This window comes from Ursus maritimus, unplaced genomic scaffold (assembly GCF_017311325.1).
Source record: "Ursus maritimus isolate PB19 unplaced genomic scaffold, ASM1731132v1 scaffold_14, whole genome shotgun sequence".
NCBI lineage: Eukaryota > Metazoa > Chordata > Mammalia > Carnivora > Ursidae > Ursus > Ursus maritimus.
In genome coordinates this window covers 68,985,120-69,010,803 of record NW_024423786.1, presented here as the reverse complement: position 1 = coordinate 69,010,803, position 25,684 = coordinate 68,985,120, and the positions used below count along the sequence as shown (strand labels likewise).

At 60.3% G+C, this 25,684-nt stretch overlaps 1 protein-coding gene across 1 annotated transcript in view; it reads left to right on the top strand.

Moving 5' to 3' along the window:
• Positions 1–25,110, top strand: part of MYO15A (myosin XVA) — a 46,488-nt gene extending 21,378 nt beyond the window's left edge. Inside the window, 38 exon segments of the mRNA XM_040630149.1 lie at positions 392–487; positions 1,505–1,740; positions 3,182–3,363; positions 3,640–3,712; positions 3,918–4,109; positions 4,428–4,588; positions 4,699–4,793; positions 5,345–5,465; positions 5,682–5,749; positions 5,823–5,900; positions 6,058–6,238; positions 6,343–6,475; positions 6,806–6,911; positions 7,063–7,135; positions 8,240–8,361; positions 8,567–8,626; positions 9,090–9,165; positions 9,501–9,616; positions 9,704–9,822; positions 10,649–10,790; positions 11,402–11,513; positions 11,602–11,676; positions 12,159–12,337; positions 12,924–13,039; positions 13,299–13,371; positions 13,659–13,731; positions 13,994–14,067; positions 14,304–14,386; positions 15,247–15,377; positions 16,361–16,455; positions 16,654–16,731; positions 17,090–17,186; positions 18,325–18,485; positions 18,898–19,031; positions 20,762–20,895; positions 21,196–21,329; positions 22,562–22,702; positions 24,906–25,110. Coding sequence (XP_040486083.1) covers positions 392–487; positions 1,505–1,740; positions 3,182–3,363; positions 3,640–3,712; positions 3,918–4,109; positions 4,428–4,588; positions 4,699–4,793; positions 5,345–5,465; positions 5,682–5,749; positions 5,823–5,900; positions 6,058–6,238; positions 6,343–6,475; positions 6,806–6,911; positions 7,063–7,135; positions 8,240–8,361; positions 8,567–8,626; positions 9,090–9,165; positions 9,501–9,616; positions 9,704–9,822; positions 10,649–10,790; positions 11,402–11,513; positions 11,602–11,676; positions 12,159–12,337; positions 12,924–13,039; positions 13,299–13,371; positions 13,659–13,731; positions 13,994–14,067; positions 14,304–14,386; positions 15,247–15,377; positions 16,361–16,455; positions 16,654–16,731; positions 17,090–17,186; positions 18,325–18,485; positions 18,898–19,031; positions 20,762–20,895; positions 21,196–21,329; positions 22,562–22,702; positions 24,906–25,007 — 4,422 coding nt within the window. The 3' untranslated portion in view covers positions 25,008–25,110.
• Positions 25,111–25,684: the final 574 nt, after the last annotated feature.

Sequence of the window (25,684 nt, the reverse complement as noted above, 5' to 3'; positions counted from 1 at the left end):
CGCGCCCTGTGGCGTGAGCCCCCGAGTCGCTGGATCATGAGGAGTCTGGGGGCTCCGAGGGAGGGCTGGACAGAAGTGGGGGGCCCTCGGGGGCTTAGGAAGTGACCGTTTGCCCACCAGCTGGAACTATTTCAGAAATTTAACAACCGGTCGAGCCATAGGACATCATCCCGGCTCTCGTTTTCCGGCTCTCCAGGGGGGTCAGATGGTCTCCACCCCCAGCCTGCTGACGGCCGTGTTTGTCCCCCTTCAGGCCTCAGTATTCCCATCTACACACTGGGGAAAGGAGCCCTTAGCTCCCTGGCTTGTGCCCCTACCTGGCACAGAGCAGTTTATCCGTATCGCCCATGAGCCCCAGCTCTGGCCCCACGCCCCTGCCCTGTGCCCGCAGGAACCTGCCTTTGGGATGTTGACGGTGCCCCTGAAGACACCCCTCCTGCGGCTGCCGGCAGAGTGCCACGCAGAAGCTGTGAGCGTCTTCAAGTTGGTAAGGGTCCGCCCGGGCCACCTTTGTAGGCCATGAGGCCCCTGGTCTTGTTGTCCTGGGTCCTCCACTAGCCCAGGCTGTTAAGCCCAGCCCTCTTTGGAGGAAAGACTTCTGGGGGGGGGGTGGATGGAATCTGGGCTCCACTCTGGGCTAGGACTAATCCCACTTTGAGGATCGGGAGGCTTTCTTCTCCCAGCTGTCTTCCTGGCAAAGAAGCTACCCCGAGCCTCTGTGGAGCTTCCCAGGGACACGAAGAATAGGTCCAGGTCTTCTCCTCGAGGACTTCCTAGCCCGAGGGGGGAGGCAGAGCACACCTGACCAGTGACAACTAACACGGACAGAGGGTTAGGCACGGAGGCCGGGAAGTCTAGCTGGACCCCTAATCTGGCTTTGGACAGAATCAGAGAGGGCTTGCTGTTGGGCGGGGCGGGGGAGGTATTTGAGCTAGACTAGAAGGAGGCGGAATCTGCCAGCCAAGACAGATGGAGAAGGACCAGAGAGAAGAGAAAGTTGATGGAGTCAGAACATATCAATTGATGGAAGTCAGAAGGGCAGAGGCAAGAGGGGGTCGCAAGGCCTTGTCTGCCAGATCCAGAACTTGGATTTCATCCCATGGGCCCTGGGGAGCCAAGGAAGGTGCTTCTGTGGGAGGGGTGTGGTCAGATATGAATGTTAAAAAAGCGCTCTCTGGGGCCTGGAGGGAGCAGGAGGTGAGGGGCTGGCTGGAGGCCGGGGATGCAGGGAGGGGCTGGGGCTGTATGGGGAGCGCTTGTGGAAACTTCATGAGCAGGAGAGAAAAGTCCATATGCCCTTTGCATCTTTTCTCATAGTTGGCATGACCCGCCTGGTCATTTGACACAGGGTATGGCAATTCTATTGTAATGTGGGGGGGGGGGCTGTTATATGGGCTTTCCTGGGACACGGGGGAAGGACGTGAGAGGGGCGCGTGTTGGGGGTGGTGGGACCCTGGCAGGAATCACCTTCCAAGGGGCCCAGGAGAGTCTGTCTTTGGCGCAGATCCTGCGTTTCATGGGCGACCCCCACCTGTACGGTGCCCAGGAAAACGTCTTCGGGAACTACATTGTGCAGAAGGGGCTGGCGGTGCCCGAACTCCGGGATGAGATCCTGGCGCAGCTGGCCAACCAGGTGTGGCGCAACCCCAGCGCCCACAATGCCGAGCGGGGCTGGCTCCTACTGGCCACCTGCCTTAGCGGCTTTGCACCTTCCTCGCGTCTCACCAACTACCTGCTCAAGTGAGTGGAACCCGCCAGGGCCAAGGCTTGAGGACGGGGACGCTGGCGTGAGGCCCCGGGAGCGGGATGCCCGAGGTCAGGCCGGGAGTGAGGTCTCTGTGCTTGGAAGCTCAGGCACCGGGGCTGGTCAGGGGCTGGTCTCTGTCTCCACCGGGCTCAGAGCAAGAAACAAGGGCAGGTCTTCACTCTGGCGGGTAGGGCTCAGGCAAAACTGGGTAAAGGACTTGCAGAGCTCAGAGGAGGGCCAAGACCAGCGTCTGGGGAATTTGGGGAAAAGATGCTGACCTCTCACGTCACGGGAGTAGAGCCAGGGGGTAACGAGCATAGACTCTGGATGCGAGACAGTCTGGGTTCAAATCGCAGCTCAGCCTAGAAAGTGCTAGAAGTGCTCTGTGAGTTTAGTTCTTGTCAGCATCTTGATGATATCCGCGATGATGATGATGCCGGTGCCGCAGGGCTGCGTGAGAAGGGTGATTTGCGAAAGAAAGAGCTCGGGCAGGCTCCGGGTGCAAAGCCCAGCTCGGATACTTGCCTGCTGTGGGACCTGGGGCAAGTCCCTGCCCTTCTCTGGGTCTCTTTCCTCACCTGTGAATTCGGATTGGTAAGAGGACCCAGCTTACAGGGTGGCCGCGAGCCTGAGTGTACAGAGCTTGCCCTGGGCTGGTGGGCCGCTCAGCGGGTCAGTCTTGTGAGTCTGGGGCAGCAGGTTAGGACCACTGCCTTCCTGTGGGCGCAGTTCTGGGTTCCAACCTCTGGTGGCCCTTGTGGGCCTGCTTCACTGCTGCTCCAGCAGCGGGGAGGGAGCCAGAGAGCCACGTGGAGTACGTGCCCCTGGAGGGATCAGTCTTGTTGGGCCTGGGCCAAGTTGAACCCTCCCGGCCATCTCTTGTATAGATGAGAAATTGGAGGCAGGCTCAGAGGGAGTAGAGGACCCCCCAGGAGGCTTGATGAAGGGATGGAAAGCAGAGTCTTCCAGAGGCCAAGTTCTTGCCCACACCCTCCTGCAGCCCCCACCTTGTCAATGACCGTTTGCTCCAACAAGCTTTGGTGGGCCTTCCTGGAACCTCTTTGGCCTATCTTTGGATCTCTGTGCTGGCTTAAGATACTTCTGGCTAGCCTGGGACCCTTTCAGCTCAGTTCTGGGACTCTGGGAAAGCCTGAGATCTTTTTAAGTCTAGCCTCAGAACTCTGGGGCTAACCCGAGTCCCTTTCAGCCTAATCCCGGACCTCCGGGCTCTCCCGGAATCCCTTCGGTATCACTCCAGAGCTCTGGACTATAGCCTGGGACCCTTCCGACCTAGCCTCAGAGATAGGGCCTCCTCAGCTTCACCTTAGAGCTCGGGGCTAGCCTGGGCCTCCCTCAGACTAGACTGAGAATCCCCCTCTGTCGCGGGCTAGCCACAGACCCCTCTTCATCCTGGCTCCAACTCCGACCCATCAGGTTCGTGTCTGACTATGGGCGGAACGGCTTCCAGGCTGTGTGTCAGCACCGCCTCATGCAGGCCATGGGCCGGGCCCAACAGCAGGGCTCTGGGGCTGCCCGCACCTTCCCCCCGACCCGGCTCGAGTGGAGAGCAACCCAGGAGAAGGCCAGCATGGCGCTGGATGTGGGCTGCTTCAATGGTGAGCTGTCCTCTCCCCACTGGAGTCAGCAGGCCCCAGTATGCCCCAGGGATCAGGAGAAGCTGGAAGGGGGCGGGGGGGGCTCTCTGGGTGTGGCTCAGGGGGAAAAAGGTCAGCACGCAGGCATGGGGGCTGGACCTGGAATGGGGGAAGGCAGCTGGGGCAGGGAGGGTGCAGATCCAGGGTCCAGAGCAAGAGTGGGGAGGCAGGCGGGGAAATGGCCGAACTGGGCCGCTGATGCATCCTGGCTGAGCCCAGCACCTGCCGCTGCCCCAGGCGACCAGTTCTCCTGCCCGGTGCACTCCTGGAGTACAGGGGAAGAGGTGGCTGGAGACATTCTGAAGCACAGGTTGGCTCCTGGAAGGCCCCACCCAGCACACCCTTGTGTACCCGGGAAGGAGGGAGGGGGAGGGGCAGGAGACCAGACACCTCCCCACCACCACCGTGGGGTCCACTCTGGTCATGCCGGGGGTCTGGCTCGTGCTCCACGGTTTCTCCAGGCAGTACCTGTTGGCTCCATCCCTCATCTCTGCCCCTCCGTGTGCTGTCACCAGGGGGCTGGCAGATGGCTGGCGGGGCTGGACAGTGGCCATGAAGAGTGGGGTCCAGTGGGCAGAGCTGGCAGGCCACGACTACGTGCTGGACCTGGTGTCCGACCTCGAGCTGCTCGGGGACTTCCCGAGACAGAAGTCGTACTTCATCGTGGGTGCAGAAGGGCCCGTGGCCGGCAGGGGAGGCCCCAGAGCGTAGGTGGCTACCCGGGCCCTTTACGCAGATGGCCTCTCCTCGCAGACGGCTTTTCTCCTAGCTGCTGGTTCGGAGCTGAGTTCTAAACCTAAACTTTGAGTAACCTGTACACCCGGTGTGGGGTTCGCACTCACAACCCCAAGATCAAGAGTCAGATGCTTGGCTGACCAGCCAGGCTCCCCCTGAGGGCCCACCTTTAAAGGGAGAGAGTCACCCATTTCCTGAGCCCAGAGGAGAATGTGGTGGTGATGGGGGTGATTCTGGGAGGGCCATGATCTCTCGGGAGGTCAGGTGCTCCGTAATCCCCTTCCCTACAGGCTGTTTGGGAACAGCTGGGACTCAGATGAGGACATGCCCACCGGACCCCAGTCCCAGGGACACGCGCCCAAAGTGGCTGGCTCCGATGGGTACTGCAGCCACAACGAGGACGGTACAAATGGGGAGACTGGGGCCCAGAGAGGGACAGCGACCCACCAAGGTCAACCAGCAGCGGCCACGGTCTCTGGTGGGGAGGGATCCTGGGGGCTGTGTGGGGTGATCAGCAGGAGAAAAGAACTTGGCTTTTGTGTCCCCCATCCCCCCAACCAGACTCAGACAGCCTGGGAGAACCCTCTGTGCCCCACAAGGGACTGGACGGCTACCTGGACAGCCTCTTCGACCCCGTGCTGTCCTACGGGGACATGGTAGGGATGGGGGGTGTTTGCAGACAGCTGGGACCACGTGTGCACACCAAGTCACATACCCACAGAGTGACACGGGAGCCACTCACAGCCAGAGCCAGGGGGTGGCATGTCTCGTCTGGGTCTCTGCTGGGGGCCCAGCAAAGGATGAGGGTGTCCTCATGGCTAGGGATGCTCCTGGCTGACCCCAGAAGGACCCGCAGCTAAAGGTCCAGGGCCCTTCCTCCCCCTCCGGTGGGAGCCAGCCCCCTCAGGCACCCTTGCTCATTCTGGGAACTCCCAGGAGCCCCTCCATGGCATGATGTGGGCCCCAAGCAGGGCACAGCGCCTTTGGAACCTGTTTCCTCACCGTGGGAGGGGGTAACGGGTTTTGGGAGTTTGTAAGGCTGCAAGGGATTACTGACTGGGCTGCTGCAAGAGCAGAGGCTGGGCATAGAGCAGACATGAGGCTGGCGGGAGGCCCTGGGGACACAGGAGGTGGCCAGTGTCAGGTGCCCGTTACCTTGGAACCTTGGGAGTATGACAGTGACACTTGAGCCACCTGCCGCCCCCAGGACCTGGAGAAGCCAACAGCCATTGCCTACCGCATGAAAGGGGGAGGCCAGCCTGGTGGCAGCGGCAGCAGCAGCACTGAAGATCCCCCCAGGAGACCCCCAGAGCCAAAGCCAAAGCCAAGTCAGTGCCTGTCCCCAGGGTGGTTCCAGGGTTGGGCGAGGTGAGGGGGGCCCCCCTGCTGGTTCTCGGGGCTCCTTCACCTGCTAGGATAGAGGCAGCCACGGGCCGCCTGGTGGGGGCGAGACAGCGGCAGGGTGGGCGTTAGCTAGGGAATTCCCATGTCCCTCCATCTTCCGCCCCTGGGGATCCACGTCCTCTGACTCGGCACCCCCCCAGTCCCAGGCCTGGATGCATCCACGCTGGCTCTGCAGCAAGCCTTCATCCACAAACAGGCCGTCCTCCTGGTGAGTGCCCGATGGGCTGCGGGAGGTGCCCTGAGGGCGGGCCTGCCCGGTCACCACCACCGCCTCTCCACAGGCCCGGGAGATGACCCTGCAGGCCATGGCACTCCAGCAGCAGCCCCCGAGTCCCACCCCAAGGCCCTTGCCCCTGGAGGTGAGCCTGGCCTGCCCAGGTGAGCGCTGTGCTGCTCCGGGGCATTGTTGTGCCTCTCTGGGGCAGTAGCCCCGCAGCCCGTCCTGGGCAGACACGGGGTCCCTGAGAACAGGCCGGTGTGTCCCAGGAAGCGCCCCCTACCCCCTGTTCTCTGCAGAAACCCCTCGCGCCAGAGGCACGGCCGAAGTTTGTGGGCACTGGACCCCCAGCCAAGCCTGTGCTCCTGCGCTCCACTCCAAAGCCTCTGTCCCCAGCCCCTCTGGCCAAGGCCCCCAGACCCTCCACCAAGCCCGTGGCCGCCCCCATTCTAGCTCAGGACCGGGTTTGTCCAGAAACCAGTGAGTGTCCTATCCCAGCGGGGGCAGGGGGCTACCCCGGACAGGACTGGGAGTGTAGCTGTGTCCCCTGTGGCTTCACCCTGTCCCCCACCCCTCGCCCACAGCTTCGCCCTGCCCGGATCTGGTCCGGTATTCAACGCTCAACTCGGAGCACTTCCCGCAGCCCACACAGCAGATCAAGAACATCGTGAGGCAGTACCAGCAGCCGCCCCGGGGAGGCCGGCCCGAGGCCCTCAGGTCAGCTCTGCCCCCATCCCAGCCCTCCAGCCCTCTGGATGCGTGGCCTGCTCACCGTGGGGCCACCAGCCGTGCGGCCATGCAGCTGGGTAGCAGCCCCCAGCCCAGCACCGTTCAGGGAGTGAGTTTGCTCACGCGATGGTCTGGAGGAGCCCTTCGGCCAGAGAAAGGCCTAGACTGCTGCTCTCTAGGTCGTGCTGTGTGACCTCAGGCCAGTCTCTGATCCGCTCTGGGTGCTCATGTGTAACGATGGGGTGGGGGGTGGAGGAACAGGTTCCCTATTATAGGAACTTAGTGCTGGGAAGAAGAAACTCCTGTTCAATCCACCAGGAAGGACGGCGGAAAGGTGTTTGTGAAGCGGCCAGACCCCCACGAGGAGGCGCTGAGGATCCTTCAGGGGCATATGAGCCACGCAGCGGCGGCCTCTGGCAGCCAGGTGAGGGGCACTTTCTGGCTGGGCCCCGTCGGGACAGAAGACAAAGCGGGGCCCTGGAGTCTCTCAGAAATCAGCTGCCCCTATAAGCTGCTGCCCCTGCCGCTGCCCCCGTCCCAGGGCCCTCCTGAGCACTCTTTTGTGGTGGGGACAGGTGCCCAGAGAGGCCGTGGCCTTGGTAAAGCCGGTGACCAGCACACCAAGGCCATCCATGGGACCCACACCAGGTGAGGGGCCAAGAGGGAGGGAGGGAGGGAGGGGCATGAGGGTCCAAGTGTAGGAGTAAGCCTGTGCGAGCACAGGGGAGTCCTGGTCTGTGTGTCGGTGGCACGTGTGTGTCTGTCCCTGAGCCCACGTGGACCTACTGTGTGCACATTTGTGTAAGTGTATCAGCACTTCAATAACACTGATTTCAGGCTCCACCCACTCTGGCCTCACGAAATCCTCACGAAAACCCTTTAAGGAAGTACCGTTTTTGTCTCTACGTTACAGATGGGAAAACAGACACAGAGAGGTGAAGTGACTTGCCCAAGGTCACACAGTTCAAACGTGTCAGACCAGGGACATAAACTCAGCCCTCCTAGCCTCACAATTGCAACCCTAATCTCTATGTCCTGTGCCTCATGGCAACCATAGTGTATCTTAAAAGATACAAATCAGCTTACGTCATGTCCCTGCCAAAAACCCTCCCATGACTCCCAGGATGAACTCCAGACTTCTCACCATGGCCTCTGAGACCCTGTATGATCTGCCTACCTCCCCAACCTCATCCCTTCCCACTCTCCCTTTGGCATACTCTGTTCCTGGAACACAGTGAGCCCACTCCTACCCCAGGGCCTTTGCACTTGCTGTACCTAGAATGCTCTTTCCCAAAAGATCTTTGCATGCCTGGCCCGTCCCATCATTCGGGTCTTAGCTCAGTGTCATCTCAGAGAGGTATGCCAGATCACGGAGACTGAAGGACCCTTACAGACTAGCCCCTAGACTTTTTCCAAAGTAGCCCAGATTTATTTCCATCCCAGCTCCTAGAACTGAGAGCTTTGTTATTTGTCTGTTCTGTCAACAACTGCCACAAGACTCAACACAAAGGCAGGCACCTTGTCTCTACTGTTCATCCCCAGCCTCTAGCACAGGTAATCTATATATGAAGGATTGAGCCAGGGCTGAGCTGTATGATTGTGCATGTGACCTCGTGATTGGTGTGTCTGCAGCCGGGGATGTGTGGACCGCTTAGCCCCAGCCCCCTCCCTGACAAGAGGTCGCCCCCACTCCCCTTCCTCATCAGCCCTGCCTCTCTCACTCATGCCTCTCCAACTCGCTGTGCTCCCCAGTGCCGCCTTCGCGGTCGCTGGAGCCCCTTGAGGAAGCCCTGCAGACGCAGCTGCACCGCCTAGTGAACCCCAACTTCTATGGCTACCAGGACGCCCCCTGGCGGATCTTCTTGCGCAAAGAGGTGCCTGGCCCGGCGGAAGCCCAGGGAGGGGCTACAGGGGGCAGGGAGGAGGGGCGGGGCACAAGAACGTGGTCTGCGCTAGGGGGCGGAGTCAGAGCCAGGGGCCCTGGTGGTTTCCCGCCGGCTGTATCCAGGGGGTGGCGCCAGGTGTGAGGCAAAGTGAGGGGACTATCCCAAGGGTCTCACTGGAGCCCCCATCCCACAGGTGTTTTACCCCAAGGACAGCTACAGCCACCCTGTGCAGCTAGACCTCTTGTTCCGGCAGGTGAGGTCTTCTCTTCCCTTTCTGCCTCAGTGTACTCATCAGGGTAATGGGTAGGTAGACTAGCTATCTGCAAATTTCACTTCTGTACTCTTGGGTTTGGGGTCCTTGACCACAGTGAGGATGGGAAGCTGTTCTACTGAATTTCCCACCCTCATGGACAAGGTCAGCAAGCTCACAACTTGATTTAACCAGACACACCATTTGTCTGGGTTCGATGGGACTCAGAAGTCAAATCCCAGCCCGAGCACATAGAGGAGGAAGCTACGGCCCAGGGGGGTGGCATGGGTTGTAGAAGAGAGGAGAAAGGAGAGGGGCGTTTGTAAATGGCATCTGAGTCACACAGATGACCCCACTGGTGCAGAAATAGGACCCTCCGCGTTCCCACTCCCACTAGAACAGTCCAGCCTGGGTTCCCAGCTGGGGAAGTCTCACCAGCCACCCGCACTGAGGCTCATTCCCACAGATCCTCCATGACACGCTCTCTGAGGCCTGCTTGCGCATCTCCGAGGACGAGAGGCTGAAGATGAAGGCCCTGTTTGGTACCGCAGGGGGAGGGAAGGGACACGGATGGGGCAGCCAGCTAGAGTCAGGCCACCCTTTCCCAGAGGGAGACGGGGGCGGACGAACCCAGCCCCGTTTGCCTCCTTGCTCTGCTTCTGGCCTCTTCCCTGGCCAGGTGCCAGGCTGCGTTCACACTGCCTGACACACCGTGTGGCCCTAGCCATCCTGTCTGTCCGTGGATCTTGGTTTCCCCGTGTAGACGCTGAGAACACACTGTTCTAATACCTTCTTGCCGGGTGGCAGCCTCTCTCCCTGCAATGTGGGCTGGCAGGGGAGGTGACGGAGGGTTCTGACCTCACCCGGCATCCTTTAGCCCAGAACCAACTGGACACACAGCGGCCCCTGGCAACGGAGAGCGTGAAGCGGGCCGTGGTCAGCACCGCACGCGACAGCTGGGAGGTCTACTTCTCCCGCCTCTTCCCCGCCACGGTGCGAGCTCCCTGCCGGCTCCCACTCACTCAGGGGCTTCAGGGAGGAGGCTAGAAGACTGTCATGTGTCCCTTATCCCTACCCCAGGGCAGCGTGGGCACCGGCGTGCAGATCCTCGCTGTGTCCCACACAGGCATCAAGCTCCTGCGGATGGGCAAGGGCAGCCGGGAGGCTGGTGGACAGCTGCAGGTTCTGCGCACGTACAGGTGAGCCGCGGGCAGCGGGTGGTGGGCGGGTGAGACCGGGCCTGGCTGGAAATGGGCATGGGCAGCAGAAGCATCTCCTTCCCGACTCTCCCCAGCCCACTGCCAAGCGCCTGTGATATGCCAGGCTCTGTGGCAAGCCCTTTAAGCAAGTCCATTTTACAGACGTGGAAACTGAGGCTCAGGGAGAGAAGTGGCTTGTCTCAGGTCACACAGCCAGGAAGCGGATGAGCTAGAAGCCCGCTACCCTGTCCTGCCTCTTAGACAACACGCCAGCCCCGCCCTCCCCAGAGCTCACTGTGCAGTGGGGGCGTCTCTGTGATGAACAGCCGAGTTTTGTTGCAGCCGGGAAGGGCAAGGGTGCTCTGGCATGAGACCTCACTGAGTCCTTGAACCCCTCCCCTGCCAGCAGCCCCTTTCGTCCTCTGTCCCACAAGGACAGGGATAGAGCCTCGCTCACCGGTTGCGTGAAAGCTCCTTGCTTTGAAAGATGCAGAGAATTTGGTCAGTGGGTGAACGAGATACATTTGTGTGGGCAAGATCTGGGGGGCTGGATTAAGAGACAAAAAAAAAAAAAAAAAAAGCAAGGCAAAGGGTAGTGAGGGCCGGAGGGTGAGTTCACAGGGTGCTGGGAAATGGTCCCGAGCCACAGGCAGGATGGGGAGGGGAAGCTGGGCAAGCTCCCTGGCCCTGGTGGCAGGGGGCTCGGGAAGGGCTGGGCTTTGGGAATGGAACGGCAGAGGCAGGAGCAGGGGCAGCGGGAGGGGTAGGGAGGAAGGCGCACTCTGGCCGAGGAGCCCTGCCTGAATGCCGCTTTCCCATTCTCCAGCTTTGCCGATATCCTGTTTGTGACCATCCCCTCCCGGAACATGCTGGAGTTCAACCTGGCCAGCGAGAAGGTCATCCTCTTCTCAGCCCGAGCTCACCAGGTCAAGACCCTGGTGGACGACTTCATCCTGGAGCTGAAGAAGGTCAGGGTCCTCCTACGGATGTCCCCTCCTCGAGGGCCCGGGGCGGAGAACAGGGCTCTCCTGTGCCGTGGACACACCGGCCACGCCTGCCTGGGAAGTATGGCTGCGAGGGGGTGGGGGGGTCCACAGACTGTTGCCATCTTTCAGGCCTTTGCAGAGGCCGTGCCAGCCTTCCACCTGGGACACTGTTGCCACTTTTGCCGGCTCCTTCAAAAGCCTTTCCTAATGTCCTCATCACGGCTGTCACAGCACCTCCCCCAAGCTCCAGGGCGAGTGCCCCTCGGCCTCCCGCAGCCTCCCTGCCTCCTGACTGGGCAGCCTCAGGCCCAGCAGCTGGCCTCAGTGGGGCAACTTGGGTGAGGGATGGGGTGGGCAAGGCCCATGCCTGTGCTCTGACGGCCGCCTGTGTGCATCGGACTCCCGGCTCCCGTCCTTTACAAGGCACCCCTTCGATGGGCAGAGCGTCCTTCCCTCTCTCACCTGTGGGATGTTCCCTTCCCCAGGAGTCAGGGAGGAGGACCTGTGGATGAGAGGAGCTGGGGCGTGGCCCCAGGCTTCTGGGAGGAGGGGGATGGGACCGCAGCCCCTTACCCCGCCCCTGGCTGACCCAGGACTCCGACTACGTGGTCGCGGTGAGGAACTTCCTGCCCGAAGACCCGGCACTGCTGGCCTTCCATAAGGGCGACATCATCCACCTGCAGCCCCTGGAGCCTCCCCGAATGGGTCAGGGCCGTGGGACACAGGGCGGACGGGAGGCGGAGGCTGGGCCAGGGGCCTCCCTGGCAGGTGCTGACATCGGCTTGACCCCCAGGCTACAGTGCCGGCTGCGTGGTCCGCAAGAAGGTCGTGTACCTGGAGGAACTGCGGCGCAGAGGCCCCGACTTCGGTGGATACCCCTGGGTCCCCCCCGTCCAGCCTCCAGGCCTCCCAAATCTGGAAACCCTAAGCAGCTCCGCCTGGCTCCAGGGACTCACACCGCACATGCTCAGCGGGGCTCTCTCGGTGCCCCAGAGGCATCTGGCCTGGCCAGGCCTTCTCGTGCATCTGCTTCGGCCCAGTCAGTGCCTCCTGGCGGCTGCCTAGCCCGGCCCCCTGTCTGCAGACCGCGCTGAGGGCTCTCTGAGCGTTGGTGTTCCCATGTATGCGGGCTGGGTCTCTCTCTACCCCAGAGTTTACAAGCACCGTGTTTTCGGCGCCACCTGCCACTGAGGGAATGCCTTCCCTTTCCCTGTGTCCTCATCTGCAGATGGGCTCCACGGCCTGCATGCCTCCCTCACAGACCGGGGCAGCGTCAGGAAGGTGCTCCTTATCCCTAGAGGGGCTCCTTAGTCCCTTCTGTTTGTCTCAGAGCCCTTACCTGCCCCCTAGGCTGGAGGTTCGGGACCATCCACGGGCGCGTGGGCCGCTTCCCTTCGGAGCTGGTGCAGCCTGCGGCCGCCCCCGATTTCCTACAGTTGCCAGCCGAGCCGGGCCGGGGCAGGGCCGCGGCCGTGGCCGCTGCCGTGGCCTCCACCGCTGCTGCATGGGAGGTGGGCCGCAGGAGGGAGGTGAGACTGGCAGGGCCGGCCCTGGGGCTGAGATGGCAAGGGCTGCTCAGCCTGATGTTGGAGGCGGACGGGGAACAAGGTCAGCCAAGGGTGTGGCCAGTCCCAGGACAGAGCGAACCTTGTAGGGCTAGCCAGCTGTGTGACCCAAGGGATGTGACCAGAGATGGTTGGAGGTGTGGCCAAATGGGGTCGGGATGGTGGGGGTCAGCAGAAGGATTGTGATGAGGCCCATGGGGCGGGACCAGACAAATGGGGCGGGGTCAGGCGTGTGGAATGGAGCTAGCGAGGAGTGGGGTGAGGTAAAACTGAGAAGCAAAGGGCAAGGTCACCAGGACCAAGCAGCTGGGGATGCTGAGATAGGGGTGTGGCCAGGTGCAGCAGGGGGCGGGGTCAGCTGGGCCTGTGGGAGGTATGACCAGGTGGAAGGTGCCAGGACTATCGAATCGAATGGGGGTGGGTCTAGGTGGGTGAAGGTTAGGGGCAGCATGAGAGGGTCTGGACAGAGTCAGCCTGGGGTCAGTTATGGCAGTTTTGAGCATGACCAGGTGTGGCAAGACAGGACCTCTTAGCTCTGGCCGTCCTGCAGGGCCCCCCGGTCAGGGCTGGCTCCCCTGACCGTGCAGAGGACGGCCTGACTCTCCCCCCATACTCGATGCTTGAGTTTGCCCAGAAGTATTTCCGAGACCCTCAGAGGAGACCCCAGTGAGTGGTGGCCCCACCCCTTATCCCCACTCTTCCGAAGGTCCTTCTGGGGCTCCTTGCAGCCATCCAGGTGGGGACACCCCACTTCTGATGGGGGGATGAGAAACCACCCTGATGCGAGGTCTACCTGCAGCCTCCGCGTCCGGGAGCCTTCCTGCCTGGTTGACTGACACTGGGTCAAGAACCTTCTGGGTGGAAAGGGGATGTAGCCAGAGGCTCAGAGGCAAGACAAGTCAGTAGCATCTATCTCCTGTTGCAGGGATGGCCTTCGGCTAAAATCCAAGGACGGCCGGGAGTCCAGAACCTTGGAAGACATCCTTTGCTTCACCAAGGTGTCCAGCGCCAGGCCTGTTTCCCCATCTGGAAAATGGTGATGCAGGAGCCCCCTCCCAGGCCCCTCGAGCAAACAGCCTTGTCCTCAGTGGGACCCCTCCCAGCTCTCAGACCCCAAGGCCCTGATTCCTCCCAGGGGCAGCTTCTGTCCCCATTGCCAAGCAGGCCTGGCGCCTTTTTTGCGATGTGGACTCTCCCGTCGTAAGACGGGAGACACCACCCAGCCCTCCTCTTTCCGACTTGTCCTTCTACTGTCATGACACGACTCCCCTTCCTCCCCTCACAGACCCCGCTCCAGGACTCTCTCATCGAGCTCAGCGACAGCAGCCTCAACAAGATGGCCACCGACATGTTCCTAGGTGTGCGGGTGGGATGGGACCGCGGCCAGGGCTGTGGGAGCCAGGTGGGATCCAGCACCACGTGACCCTTGCTCATCCCCCCCGCCGGTCCTAAGAGGCTTCCCCCCCGCCTCAGCTCAGACCTGGGGCCCCATTAAAGGAAGAGGAACCCCCAGCTGCCTTGGGCCATACCCTCCCAGGGTTGGACCCAACCTTGGGGTGCCCTGGGGTGAGTGGGCAGCTGGGTGTCTGGTGGCCTGAGTGGGACAAGTCTTTCCTGTAGCTGTGATGAGGTTCATGGGCGATGCCCCGCTGAAGGGCCAGAGCGAACTAGACGTGCTTTACACCCTCCTGAAGGTCAGTTCTGCAGACTTTGCCGGATGCTCCCTTTCCTGCTCGTGTGGCTCAGTTTCCCCATCTGTCAGCCAAAGTTGCAGGACATTGGGGTGGGAAGCCCCAAACGGGGTGCATCCTGCAGGTGGGGAGGGGGCTGGGGAAGGGACTCCAGGCCTTTCTCCAAGGGCACACCCTGTTCTTCCGTGGCTGGCGTGTGGCATGGGCCCTGGCACGCGACCTGGCCTGCCCTCCTCTAGCTGTGTGGGGACCATGAAGTCATGCGGGATGAGTGTTACTGCCAAGTTGTGAAGCAGATCACGGACAACACCAGCACCAAGCCGTGAGTGAGCTGGGCCTTCCTCTGCGCCCTAGTCGCCACGCTGTGCCCTCCCTCCAGGACGGGCCGGTTTAGCCTCTCACCCCCCACCCAGGTCTTCCCTCCTGATTCTCTCCCTCTCATCCTCTTCCTCACCCGGTAGCTAGAGTACATGGGTTTGGAATTGCTTGGTCCGGGACAAGCCGCTGCTGCTCTCTGAGACTCACTTTCCTCACCTGTAAAATGGCAGTGATAATGGGTTAAGTCCCAGATCTTGGTTGCAACTGACAGAAACCCAGTTCAAGCTGGTTTAAGCAAAAGAGGGTTCAGGTGACCGGAAAGCCCAAGTATGGCTTCAGGTATGGCTGGATCCAGGTGTCATTGGGAAGCCGGCTTTCTCTATAGTCTAGCTCTCTTTTTCTCTGTGTTGACAGTGTTCTTAAGTAATATCTCCCACCCACTGACAAGATACCAGCTCTGGGGGGACATTTTCCAGTTCAGTAACCTTAGGGAAAGCAAGATTGATCCGATACTATAGCAAAAATTCCCAAATCCAGTCTTTTTGGCTTGAGTTGGTCCCATGCCCATCCCTGAGCCAACCACAATGGCTGGAGGATACGGAGCTTTGACTGGCTAGGACTGGATCAAATTTTTGTCTCCCAGCCAATCACCATATCCAAAGGACAGCTGACCTCTAATTGGCCAGAATTGGATCAGCACGGCTTTGGGCCCCCCGCCCCCGCCCTCCTCTCCTGGGCCGGGGAGCACCCTCCGCAAACAGGAGCGGCCTGAGAGCCAGAGCCGTCCAGCCCCATCCCAGGAGACTCCTGGTGTGGCACTCCAGGGCTGCCCGGTGAGGTGGCCCGGTGTGCGTGTCCCCACAGGGACAGCTGCCAGCGAGGCTGGAGGTTGCTGTATATCGTGGCTGCCTACCACAGCTGCTCCGAGGTCCTCCAGCCACACCTCGTTCGCTTCCTCCAGGATGTGAGCCGGACTCCAGGCCTGCCCTTCCAAGGTGAGGGGCCAGTGAGTGGTGGCTCTGGGTAGTGAGCACGTGGAAGCGATTTCTAGGTGGGCCGAGTGGCAGGAGCAAAGGCCTGGAGGTGGGACTGTGCGGGATGTGGGAGAAGGAAGGAGGTAGCAGGGGCCTGGAGTGCTGGGTGAGGCCCTGTTTCTCTGGCCATTGCCAATCAACAAGGGTCTTGAGTGGGTCTGGGGAGGGGTGAGACCCAGCTGGTGGCAGGGTCTCGGGCTTTCCCTCCTTGGAATCTGGAGGAAAGGGGCCAGTCCTCAGCCCCACCCCCACCCTTGTTTCCAGAGCAACCCCTGGGTTCCCCCTAAGAAAAAGGTTAGGGCGGTGTGGTCATCATGGCAGTCATGAAGGAGATAGGGCACCTCACTTAGTCTGCCCCCGAGTACTCCTCTTTGATTTAGTTAACATTCCCAGACTCCAAGATGAATAGACCTAGCTACGCCCCCCTGCCCCTGAAGAAGGGCTCCCAGATCCACGGAGGCAGCAGAATGTGCCCAGAAGTCTGGCCTTCACTTCCTCCCCAGGGCAGAGTGAGGTCACTCTTTCACCCAGAGAAACGGACGGTGGAGTCTTGTGCACAGGACTCTGGGTGAGGGAGGGTGGTTGGCAAGGGGGTCCCAGCTCCCAGGGTCACAGACGCATCACCAGGGGACATACCCCCCCCCCCAGTCAACAGCTGGAGGTGACAGCTATTTCCAACGCTCATAGGTAGCCGAGGGGACTGTGGGCTAGACAAAAGGCTTTAACCACATGGGATACGGGTTCGAATTCAGCTCTTCTACTGCAGCTCTCGAGCTTGGGCAAATCCCTGCCCCTCTCGGGGACTGTTTCCTCAGCTACCACGTGGGAGAGTAAACGTCCCATAGGTTGTGGAGAGAAACCAGCGGGCTCGTGGCTGGTGGCCGGAGGAGCCTCTTTCTCTCACTGCCTACCCAGGGCAAGGCCTTGCCTCCCTGTCTCTGCAGGGATTGCCAAGGCGTGTGAGCAGAATCTTCAGAAAACCTTGCGCTTCGGTGGCCGCGTAGAGCTCCCCAGCAGCATGGAGCTTCGGGCCATGCTGGTGAGTGTGGGGTGGGGTCTGGAGGAGCGTGAAATAGGAGCCCCGCTCAGAGACCCTGTGGGCACTCAGCGTTCACGAGCGTTCCCGCCCACACCTGTCCAGAGCCCCTTGGCTTGGGGACTTCCGTGGCCAGGGACAATCGCTGGCCCAGATCCCAGGACCTGGCCTCTCTCATCACCTCCCCTCTCTCTATCCCAGGCGGGCCGCAGTTCTAAGAGGCAGCTCTTTCTTCTCCCTGGAGGCCTTGAACGCCATCTCAAAATCAAAACATGCACCGTACGTGAGGGAATGTTTCTGGCAGGCAGGTGCTGGAGGGGTGGGGACACCCCGGCCTCTGGGGTGGGCTCCCAAGGGTGCTGAGTCCCTGTCAGGGCAGGACTTATATCTCAGGGAAGCAGACCGAGTCTCAGAGAGGTGAAGAGTCATACTGCTGAGAAAAAATTTGAACCTTGAGTCTCTCAGACTCCAAAAGCAGTGCTCCTTCCCCGCATGAAGCCGATTCTCAGTCCTCAGAGGACCCTCTGGATCCCTGCAGAGGCCCGAGGAACTCTGTGCTTGGCCTCCCAGAGCCTGGGCCAACTGGGAGGACGGAGATCGGCTCAGCTGGCCCAGTCTCACCCTTCCCTCCCTCCAGGTGGCCCTGGACGTGGTGGAAGAGATCTGTGCCGAGATGGCTCTGAAACGCCCCGAGGCCCTCAGCGAGTATGTCATCTTCGTCGTCACCAACCGAGGTGAGTGGCCAGGAGGACTGGGGACTCTGGGCCCAGCCTGTAAGGCCCAGGTCCGATGCCGCTTCCTCCTGGAAGCCCCGGGCTGCCATGAGTAAGAACTTCTCTGTGCCACCGAGCACCCCCAGCTCCGGATGTTGGTCTTGCCTACCAGACCGGAAGTTCGTGGAGGACAGCGGCCTGCTCAGCGGGAGCACGTGGGCCCTGCCCTCAAGGAGCTCACATCCTGGGAAAGTTTCCTTGGGTAGACCCTGGGTTCCGGAACCCACCACGCACGTGTTGCTTCCTGTCTCTCAGGCTGTAACGTGGTCTCGCCTGGCCCTTCTCACGCGGCCAAACCCCTTCCATCTGCTGCCCACGCTAGACCGTGGTGTCGCCTCCTGCCACCTGCACCCAGCTCTTGTCACTGCTGCCTGGGTTCTGAACTGTGTGTCCTTGGCCCTGCCTGCCCTGAGTTTGGCTAAGGCGAGGGGCGGTGGTAACAAAACGGTCCTCATTACTGACATTTATGGACCAGATACGGTGTCCTAGGCATGGTTCAAAGCATTGTAATTGTAAAAACTCCTGGAGGGGGTCCATTTTTCAGTGGAGGTTAAGGTCACAGAGTGGGTATTTGAACCCGGGCAGTCTGGCCTCAAGAGTCTGGATTTTATCATCACGCCACACCCCGTCTTCAGTAAGATGTTACTGAAGAGGTGGAACGGGGAGAAGAAAGGTCAATGCAAGATGGAAAAACTTACACCTTCCTCACAGACTCGGATGCCCTCATTGCCGGGCCCCAGTCCTCCCCACCCCCCACCCCTTCCAGGAGCCTGGCAAGGGGTCTCTCCTGAAGGAGTTCTGTAGAAAGGCACCCGTGGGTCTCATGATCGGCGGCCGGTGGTGCTTCTCCGTGTCCCCAGCCTCCTCTGGAAAGGGGCTGGGCTTCCTCGGAGCATAACCCAGGGTACTTCCCGAGACCGAGGTGGCTGTAGCTTGGATTGGAATTATTGCCACCTCTGGTCATCAGCATTCCCCAAACACAGGGCACCCTGTTCCAGACATGTGCTCCTCTTTGGGGAGGACGCCACGTCCTGGAGCGGGGAGGGGCCTTGGCCGGGCTCTGCACACACGCTCTGCGGCCGCCCCCCGCTCTCCACAGGCCAGCACGTCTGCCCGCTCAGCCGCTGCGCCTACATCCTGGATGTGGCCTCGGAGATGGAGCAGGTGGGCGGTGGCTACACGCTCTGGTTCCGGCGTGTGCTCTGGGATCAGCCACTCAAGTTCGAGAATGAGCTCTACGTGACCATGCACTACAACCAGGTCAGCACATGTGGGCTGCTCTGCTGCTCTGGAACCTTCCACGCTCCCCTGGGTGAAGTCAGATGCCACCACCTTGGCATCTGAGACCTTCCCAGCTCCAGCAATTCGGGTGCACGCTCAGTTTTCAGAAACCCGGGCCCACTGGCCGTTCATGAACGCTGAGGTGTGGATGTCCACGACACTCGTCCCTGGCCACTGTGGGGACTCCCACGTGGGCTTCAGGGCCACAGCCCTCACTGCTCACCCTCACATGCCTCTCATCCTTCCCCAAAGCCCAGGAAGGTGGCCAGCCACCCCAGCCCAGAAACAAGCAGGACCGGAACTATGAAAAGTGCACCTGCTGATAGCTTCTTCTGAGGCATGCATGAATGCAGGCCTGCCTGCAGCCCCTCACCGGACTTCTCCCCCGCAGGTCCTGCCCGACTACCTGAAGGGCCTCTTCAGCAGCGTGCCAGCCGGCCGGCCCAGCGAGCAGCAGCTGCAGCAAGTGTCCAAGCTGGCCTCTCTGCAGCACCGGGCCAAGGACCACTCCTACCTGCCCAGTGTGTGAGCACCTGCCCCGTCGGCCCCCTTCCTGTCCCCCCTCCCCGACCCAGAGCTGGCCCTCCCAGGGCTCAGCTCCTGCACCAGTGTCTGCTAAGCTGGCTGGGAAGGAGGGAGCGCTCCTGGTCCTGGGGCCGAAATCTTCCACCGCCCAGTGTGAGCTGGGACTCAGCCTCCGTCCACAACAGCTTGCTTCTGGCGGGTCTTCACAACTCAGAGAAAATGGAACGATAAAAAAGCTTTGGGGATGCATGAAAGTACACGTTTCCGTGGCCACGCAGAAAGATTCGGCCGCAGAAATGCTCTCAGCGGTACCACAATGCCAATCCCCGACAATAGGAGATTCCTTAAATAAATCCCGGGTGTCAGGCAGCCTTTAAACGGATGTCCCCAAAGAGGTGATCCATCAGCCATCCTGAGATGTTTGGTCTCAGAACATTTTTACTCTCTTAAAAACAGGATCCCCAAGAGCTTTCGTTTATGTGGGCCGTACTTACCATATTGAAAATTGAAATGGAGAAACAGCTTAAAATATTCCTTGTTTGAAAAATGAGGAGACTGTATTACACGTTAATATAAATAACTATATAATAATTGTAGTTCTAAAAATAGGTGAGAAGCAATTTTAAGTCAAGCAATATAAATTAACATTACTCACTAGTATAAACAACTTCTAAAAAACAACCGTATTTTCCCAAAAAATCGAGTGTGGAGAGTGGCACTGGTTTACATTTTGCCCATCTCTTTACCAACCGGCCTAAGAGAAGACAGCCGGATTCTCAGATGCGCTTCTGCGGTCAGTGAGCTGGGGTCACACAGGTCATGTGGCCTCTGGCAAATTCCACTTGCGCGAGAGCAGGAGGGGAAAGGGCCAAGTAACGTTATCAGGGAAATGGCTTTGTCCTGCCAGGCCCTCAGCCACACCCTCAGAAGGCCTGGTATGAATAACAGTAAGATAACGTAGGTCCCTGTGTGTGCGTCCAGGAGCTCGGAGTGCGGTAAGAACTCTGTACTAAAGCTCTTTTGATGTTCTCATCTGAAGCAAAAGGCCAAGGAAGCACGTACGGCTATGATCCCAATCCTGGAAGAAAAAAAAATCACCGAGTTTTACTTTTTGGAAGGCACTTTACATGCATCATCTCAGCTCATCTTTATTTTCCCCTTTACAGATAGGGAAACTGAGGCCCACAGAGGTTACAGGGCTTACTGAAGCTTACCCCACTACTAGGTGGGGGAACCGGGTTCCAAACAGAAGGGACTGGAGTAGGGGGTCTGTTGGCCCGGCGGGTCCAGACTGGAGCCCTGTGCTTCTCTTCTCCATGCTCTGACCAATGCTGGTGGTCGCTTTGCTCCCTTCACCCCTGTATTTCCCCCACCCGAGTGCGTCTCACCCCTACGGCCTGGGCTTCCCCTTGGAGATCAGGGCTACAAAGGACTAACCCACCTTGGGTTCAAGCCTCAGCCCCCCAGTTTGTTCCGTCACCGTCGTGTGACCCAGGGCCAGTGGGGGAACTTCTCAGAGCCTCAGTCCCCTCATCCTCACCCAGGGAGCCTGGGGGTAGCAGCCGTGTGCTAAGGCCCCGAGTGAGCGCGCTTGACAGGCGGCATCTAGCTGTCCAGGGAGGTGCAAAGATCACGCCCGTTTGGCCTAACACCTGCCCTGCAGTGAGGATGACTGAGCCCGCGTGCAGAACGAGGTGGACACTCAGGACCGCTGTCCCCTCCGCACACAGGCGAGAGGTGCAGGACTACATCCCGGCCCAGCTCTACCGCACCATGGCCGGCTCGGCCTGGCTCAGCCTGCTTGGCCAGCACCGGCAGCAGACGCAGGCGCTCAGCCCCCACCAGGCCCGTGCCCAGTTTCTGGGTAAGTCTGCGGCTGGGGGAGGTAAGCCAGGGGCGCTCTGCTGAGGAGGGGGTCCTGGAGGGTGGGGATGGAGGCACTGTTTTCTTTGCACAAAGGCATTTTCGGTGCTAGCTGAGCCGAGCACCTGCCTGGAGAGAACACCTTTCTAAAACGTTCACCAAGGCACGCCCGAGGCTCCGGGCGGCCCAGGGTCGTCGGGAGGGCTGGCGAGGCAGAAGGAGCCCTGGGGTGACGACCCACATGCTGGACCAGCCGAGGGAAGACGCAGCCTGACCGACCGCCTCCCTCTCCCCACCCCAGGCCTCATCAGCGCCCTGCCCATGTTCGGCTCCTCCTTCTTCTTCGTCCAGAGCTGCAGCAAGGCCACGGTGCCAGCCCCCTGCATCCTTGCCGTCAACCAGAATGGCCTCAACTTCCTCAGCACCGAGACCCACGTGAGTGGCCTGAGCCGGGCCCCCGCCCCTGGCCCCCTGTCCTCTGAGCGCCCTCCCTCGGGGGCTGAGCTGTGCAGCGGGGGAAGCCAGCCCCAACACACCTCGCACCTGCGTGACCGCAGGCAGGAGCTTTGCCCTGCTCTGAGCCTCCCGTGCCCCATCTGGAACATGGGTAACCCCAGCAGAACCCACCCCACGGGGCTGTCGTGAAGGTCAAATGCAGCCGGTGAGCAAAAAATAGCGCCCGAGTCTGGTCCGGCTCGCCGGAGCAGCGGCAAGAAACTGGTTTCTCGCGGGTCTGGAGGCCCAAAGCCAGAGAGCAAGATGCTGGTAGGGCTGGTTTCCCCCCGAGGCCTCTTTCCTTGGCCTGTAGGTAGCCACCTTCTCCCTGTGTCCTCACATGGCCTTTTCTCTGTACACACGTCCTCGGTGTCTTCGTGGTGTCCAAGGTTCCTCTTCTAAGGACACGGGTCGGATTTGAATTGAGCCCATCCCGACGGTCTCATTTCAACTTCGTTTCCTCTTTCGAGGCCTTCCCTGCAAATACAGTCACACCCTAAGGGATGGGGTATTAGGACTTTAGCGGAGGTGATTCTAGGAGACGCTGGAATGAGGAAGTGAGACCAGGAAGAGACATCTCACACACCTTGGGAACACACCTTCTGGAAGGGTGTGAGAGCAGCAAGTTCCCGCCGTGGGAACTGGCGCTCAGTCCAGGGTGGGAGGGCCCTGGAGACAGCCTGGAACACGACCCTCGGAGGATGCTGTCTGTTCTGGGGGCGAGGGAGCTGGGGTATCTACCCACCATGTCGCCCTCTGTCACTAATCGTGGCATTAAGTCCCATTGCTCTGGCTTTCCGGGCACGGGCTTGGGGTTTGCTCCTGGGGATGGAAAGAAAGCTCCAGACAGAGGGGCAGATGTTAAGAAGCAGCTTTGACGGGAAAGTCAGGGCACCACTGGCATCCACTGCACCCCAGATCCCAAGCCTTCAGAACGGTGCCCGGCACAGTGTAGACGGGTGCATCAATATTTGTGGGATTAGTTTCACAGGGGGGAGGAAACGGAAGTCCAGAGACGTAAAGCAACTTGCCCTAGGTCACACAGCAAGTCTCTGGGGAACTGGTACTGTAGCCTGGGTGTCCTGCCTCCTACTGATGTGCTCTGCAGGGGAGAGGTAAGGGTGGGTGAGACTGTCCCACCCACAAGCCTGGCTACTCCTGTCTCGCTCCAGGAACTGATGGTGAAGTTCCCCCTGAAGGAGATCCAGTCGACTCGAACCCAGAGACCCACGGCCAGCTCCAGCTACCCGTACGTGGAGATTGCACTGGGGGATGTGGCGGCCCAGCGCACCATGCAGCTGCAGCTGGAGCAGGTGGGTCCAGCCCCGGCACCCAGAGCTGTCACCCAGCCCCTCCCTCGTTCATTCCACCCACCAGGCTCTCTGCTGGGCCTGCCTCCAAGGTAGGTCGGGTCCTGGCTGTGCCCCGGGGAGCATACCGCCCAGTGCTGGGGACAGAGCTAATGCAACTAGCCCCACTGAGCATGGAACTGTAGGTCATGAGGGGGTCTCTCAATGAAGCATCTTAGTAGTGGGCTCATGGGAAAGGGCCCAGGTTATTTGCAGAATACTGAGGCGTTTGATGGGGGAACTGGGGAGACACAGGGGAGCGGAGGTCTTCAAAGTCTTTAAATGTTAAGCTAGGAATCTGGGGGCATTCTCCTGAGGGCACTAGGGAGCCTGAGAAGGTTGGTGAGAGGGCAGGGACACAGGAAGTGTGAGGAAGCTCACCTGGACTGAGGCTTGGAAGATGGATGGCGAGGCCTGGGATTGAGGGTAGAGAGGGTGGGGTCCCCATGTGACAGGGAAACTGAGGTCCTCCTGTCCTATATAGTCCCATATTTGCAGCAACTGTGGCTGCTTCTTAAATGGCATGGCTGACCCCTAGACTCCTGTCCAAATCTCACACCCCTGGGGTGAGAGTTCTCACCCCACTGTAGAGAGAAGATTGAGGCCCAGGGAGGGGGTGGGACCAGGGCTAGGGGCTGTAAGTGTCTGCCCTTGCCAGCCTTCCACACCCCCTCAAGATCTGGGCCTAGGACCAGCCCCCACACCAGGGCCTGCCTTGGAGGGGCTGACCTCCCAAGGCAAGAGGGAGGGACTCTCACCACCCTAGCCCTGCCTCTGAGGGACACAACAGAGTGCTTTTGGCTCCGTGTACCCCTTGGAGAGCCTGCAACACAGGACTAAGTCCCCGGTCTGCTTCCCACCATGCCCCAGTCCTGCTCCCACCAAGCTTACCCCAAGCCCTGGCCTTACTTTCTGGCCTGCTTCCCAGAACCTTCCTCTCTGAGCTCACACCACAGTGAACCTACCATCTGCTCCTTCTTGGGCTCCTTTTCCACTGCCCCCGCCCCTGGATGATGCCTAAATGTTGCCAAGTCTGAGCCCCTTGCCTGGCACCCTTTCTGGCCCTGAGGCAACCATCTCTGCTGTGACAGCCCCCATATTTCTGTCTCCTGCCCTGACCCCTCATCTTCCCTGGAGACCAACAGGTCTTACCTGAGAACCCTCCCAGGCACTCGGGCCCTAACCCAGGCGCCCTTTCCATCCCTGTCGCCTCCTCTCTCTGGCTTCTGCTCTCACCCCTCTCCCCTCTTCTCGCAGCCCTGGCCTCTTCCAGCTCCCTGATGCCAAACTTGCCCTAGCCTCTCTGCCCCAGACCCCTTGCACTCACTGTCCCCTCTATCAGGAGTGCTCTTCCCTGGTTCATTCCAGGGCTCTCTCCCTCCTTCCCCTTGGGCCTCCTACCACCTGGGTTCAAGTCCCCACCACCTACCTACCATCTGCGAGGTCTGGGGCAAGTGGCTTCATAGCTCTGGCCTCAGTTTCCTCGCCGGTGAAATGGGGTGTAAAAGTGTCTGCCTCAATAGGGACACCGTGGGGACCAGAAGGGCTAAGATGCAGGAAGCTTTCAGGACCGTGGCCGGCACATAGTCACGGCTCGGTCAGTGTCCTTTCTCTACCTCTGTCAGAGCAGCTGCCGTGGCCCCTCGGAGATCCCTGCAGGGATGCCACTGCCACCCTGGTCTGAGAGCCACACCCAGGTGCATTTTCCACAGTTCTCTGCCGCCTCTTCCTCCCCACCCCATCTGGGAGCCCTGAGGCTGCCCCATGGCTTATTCTTGGCCCTGGGTGCCAGGTGGTAACCATGGGAACACATCACTGGACACTTACCACTTATCGACGAGACTCCTATTTTTTCCATTAAAAGGTTTACACATAATAAAAGCTCACGGAACCCTCCCCGCAGCCCTGTGAGGCAGGCCCCGGGAAACTGAGACCCTACTGATGAGGCCGCTGAGGCTCAGAGCGGTGAAGTCACAGGCCCTAGGTCCCACTGGTCACACGCGGCAGAGCTGGCAGATGTGCTCGGTCTCCTGCTTACTGACCCCTTCCAGCCGGGAGGTGGGGACAAGGGCGGCACCCACCAGTCCTCTCCCAACCTCGTCTCACCCCGAGGTGAGAGCCGGGGAAGCGTCGTTGGGCGTGTGGCCTCTCACTGTCTCTCCTGCAGGGCCTGGAGCTGTGTCGGGTGGTGGCTGTGCACGTGGAGAATCTGCTCAGCGCCCGCGAGAAGCGGCTCACGCTGCCCCCCAGTGAGATTACGCTGCTGTGACCCAGCCCCCGGCCCTCCAGCTGCTCTCTGCCAGAAGGCTTGCTGTGCGGCACCAGGGGAGTTACGGGGCCTCTCTGGGCCAGTGACCCCTGGAAGGAGCCAGACCCTTGGTGGGGAGACCAAGGTATGGCAGAACGAATGACCTCAGTTCCCCGGGAACCCAAGAAGACAGCTCCCGATTTGGGATGGAATTGCAGTGTGCAAACTTGGGTCAGATAACAGGAGGAACTTCCGGAGGCTGGCCCATGGAGCCTGGGGTCAAATACCCAGTATGGGTCCGGCCCCGACTCGCCCCTGTGGCAGAGAAGCCCCACACGGATGGTCTGGTCAAATGGGACTTTGCATTTGGTTTACCAAGGGTCTGATGTTCAAATCTGCCTCCAGTTCTACATCTCAGCCCCTCACATGTCCTCCTCAAGTGCTCCCCGCACTGCTACTCAGCTTGGATTTGTGACCCTTGGTCATGTCTGTGCACATAAAAGGTGTGCCTGGCCGCCATTCCTCCCTCCACACAGTTGCTGAGTAGCTGGAAAAGCAGCCTAAGGGAGGAGGCAGGAATTGGAGGCCTAGCTGTGCCCCTGACTCACTGCCCATGAACAGACTTCCAGCAGAGACCTCTGTCCTTACCTCTCCCTGCAGACCCCATCCCCCAACTCCACGACTCCTTAGGCAGCCCC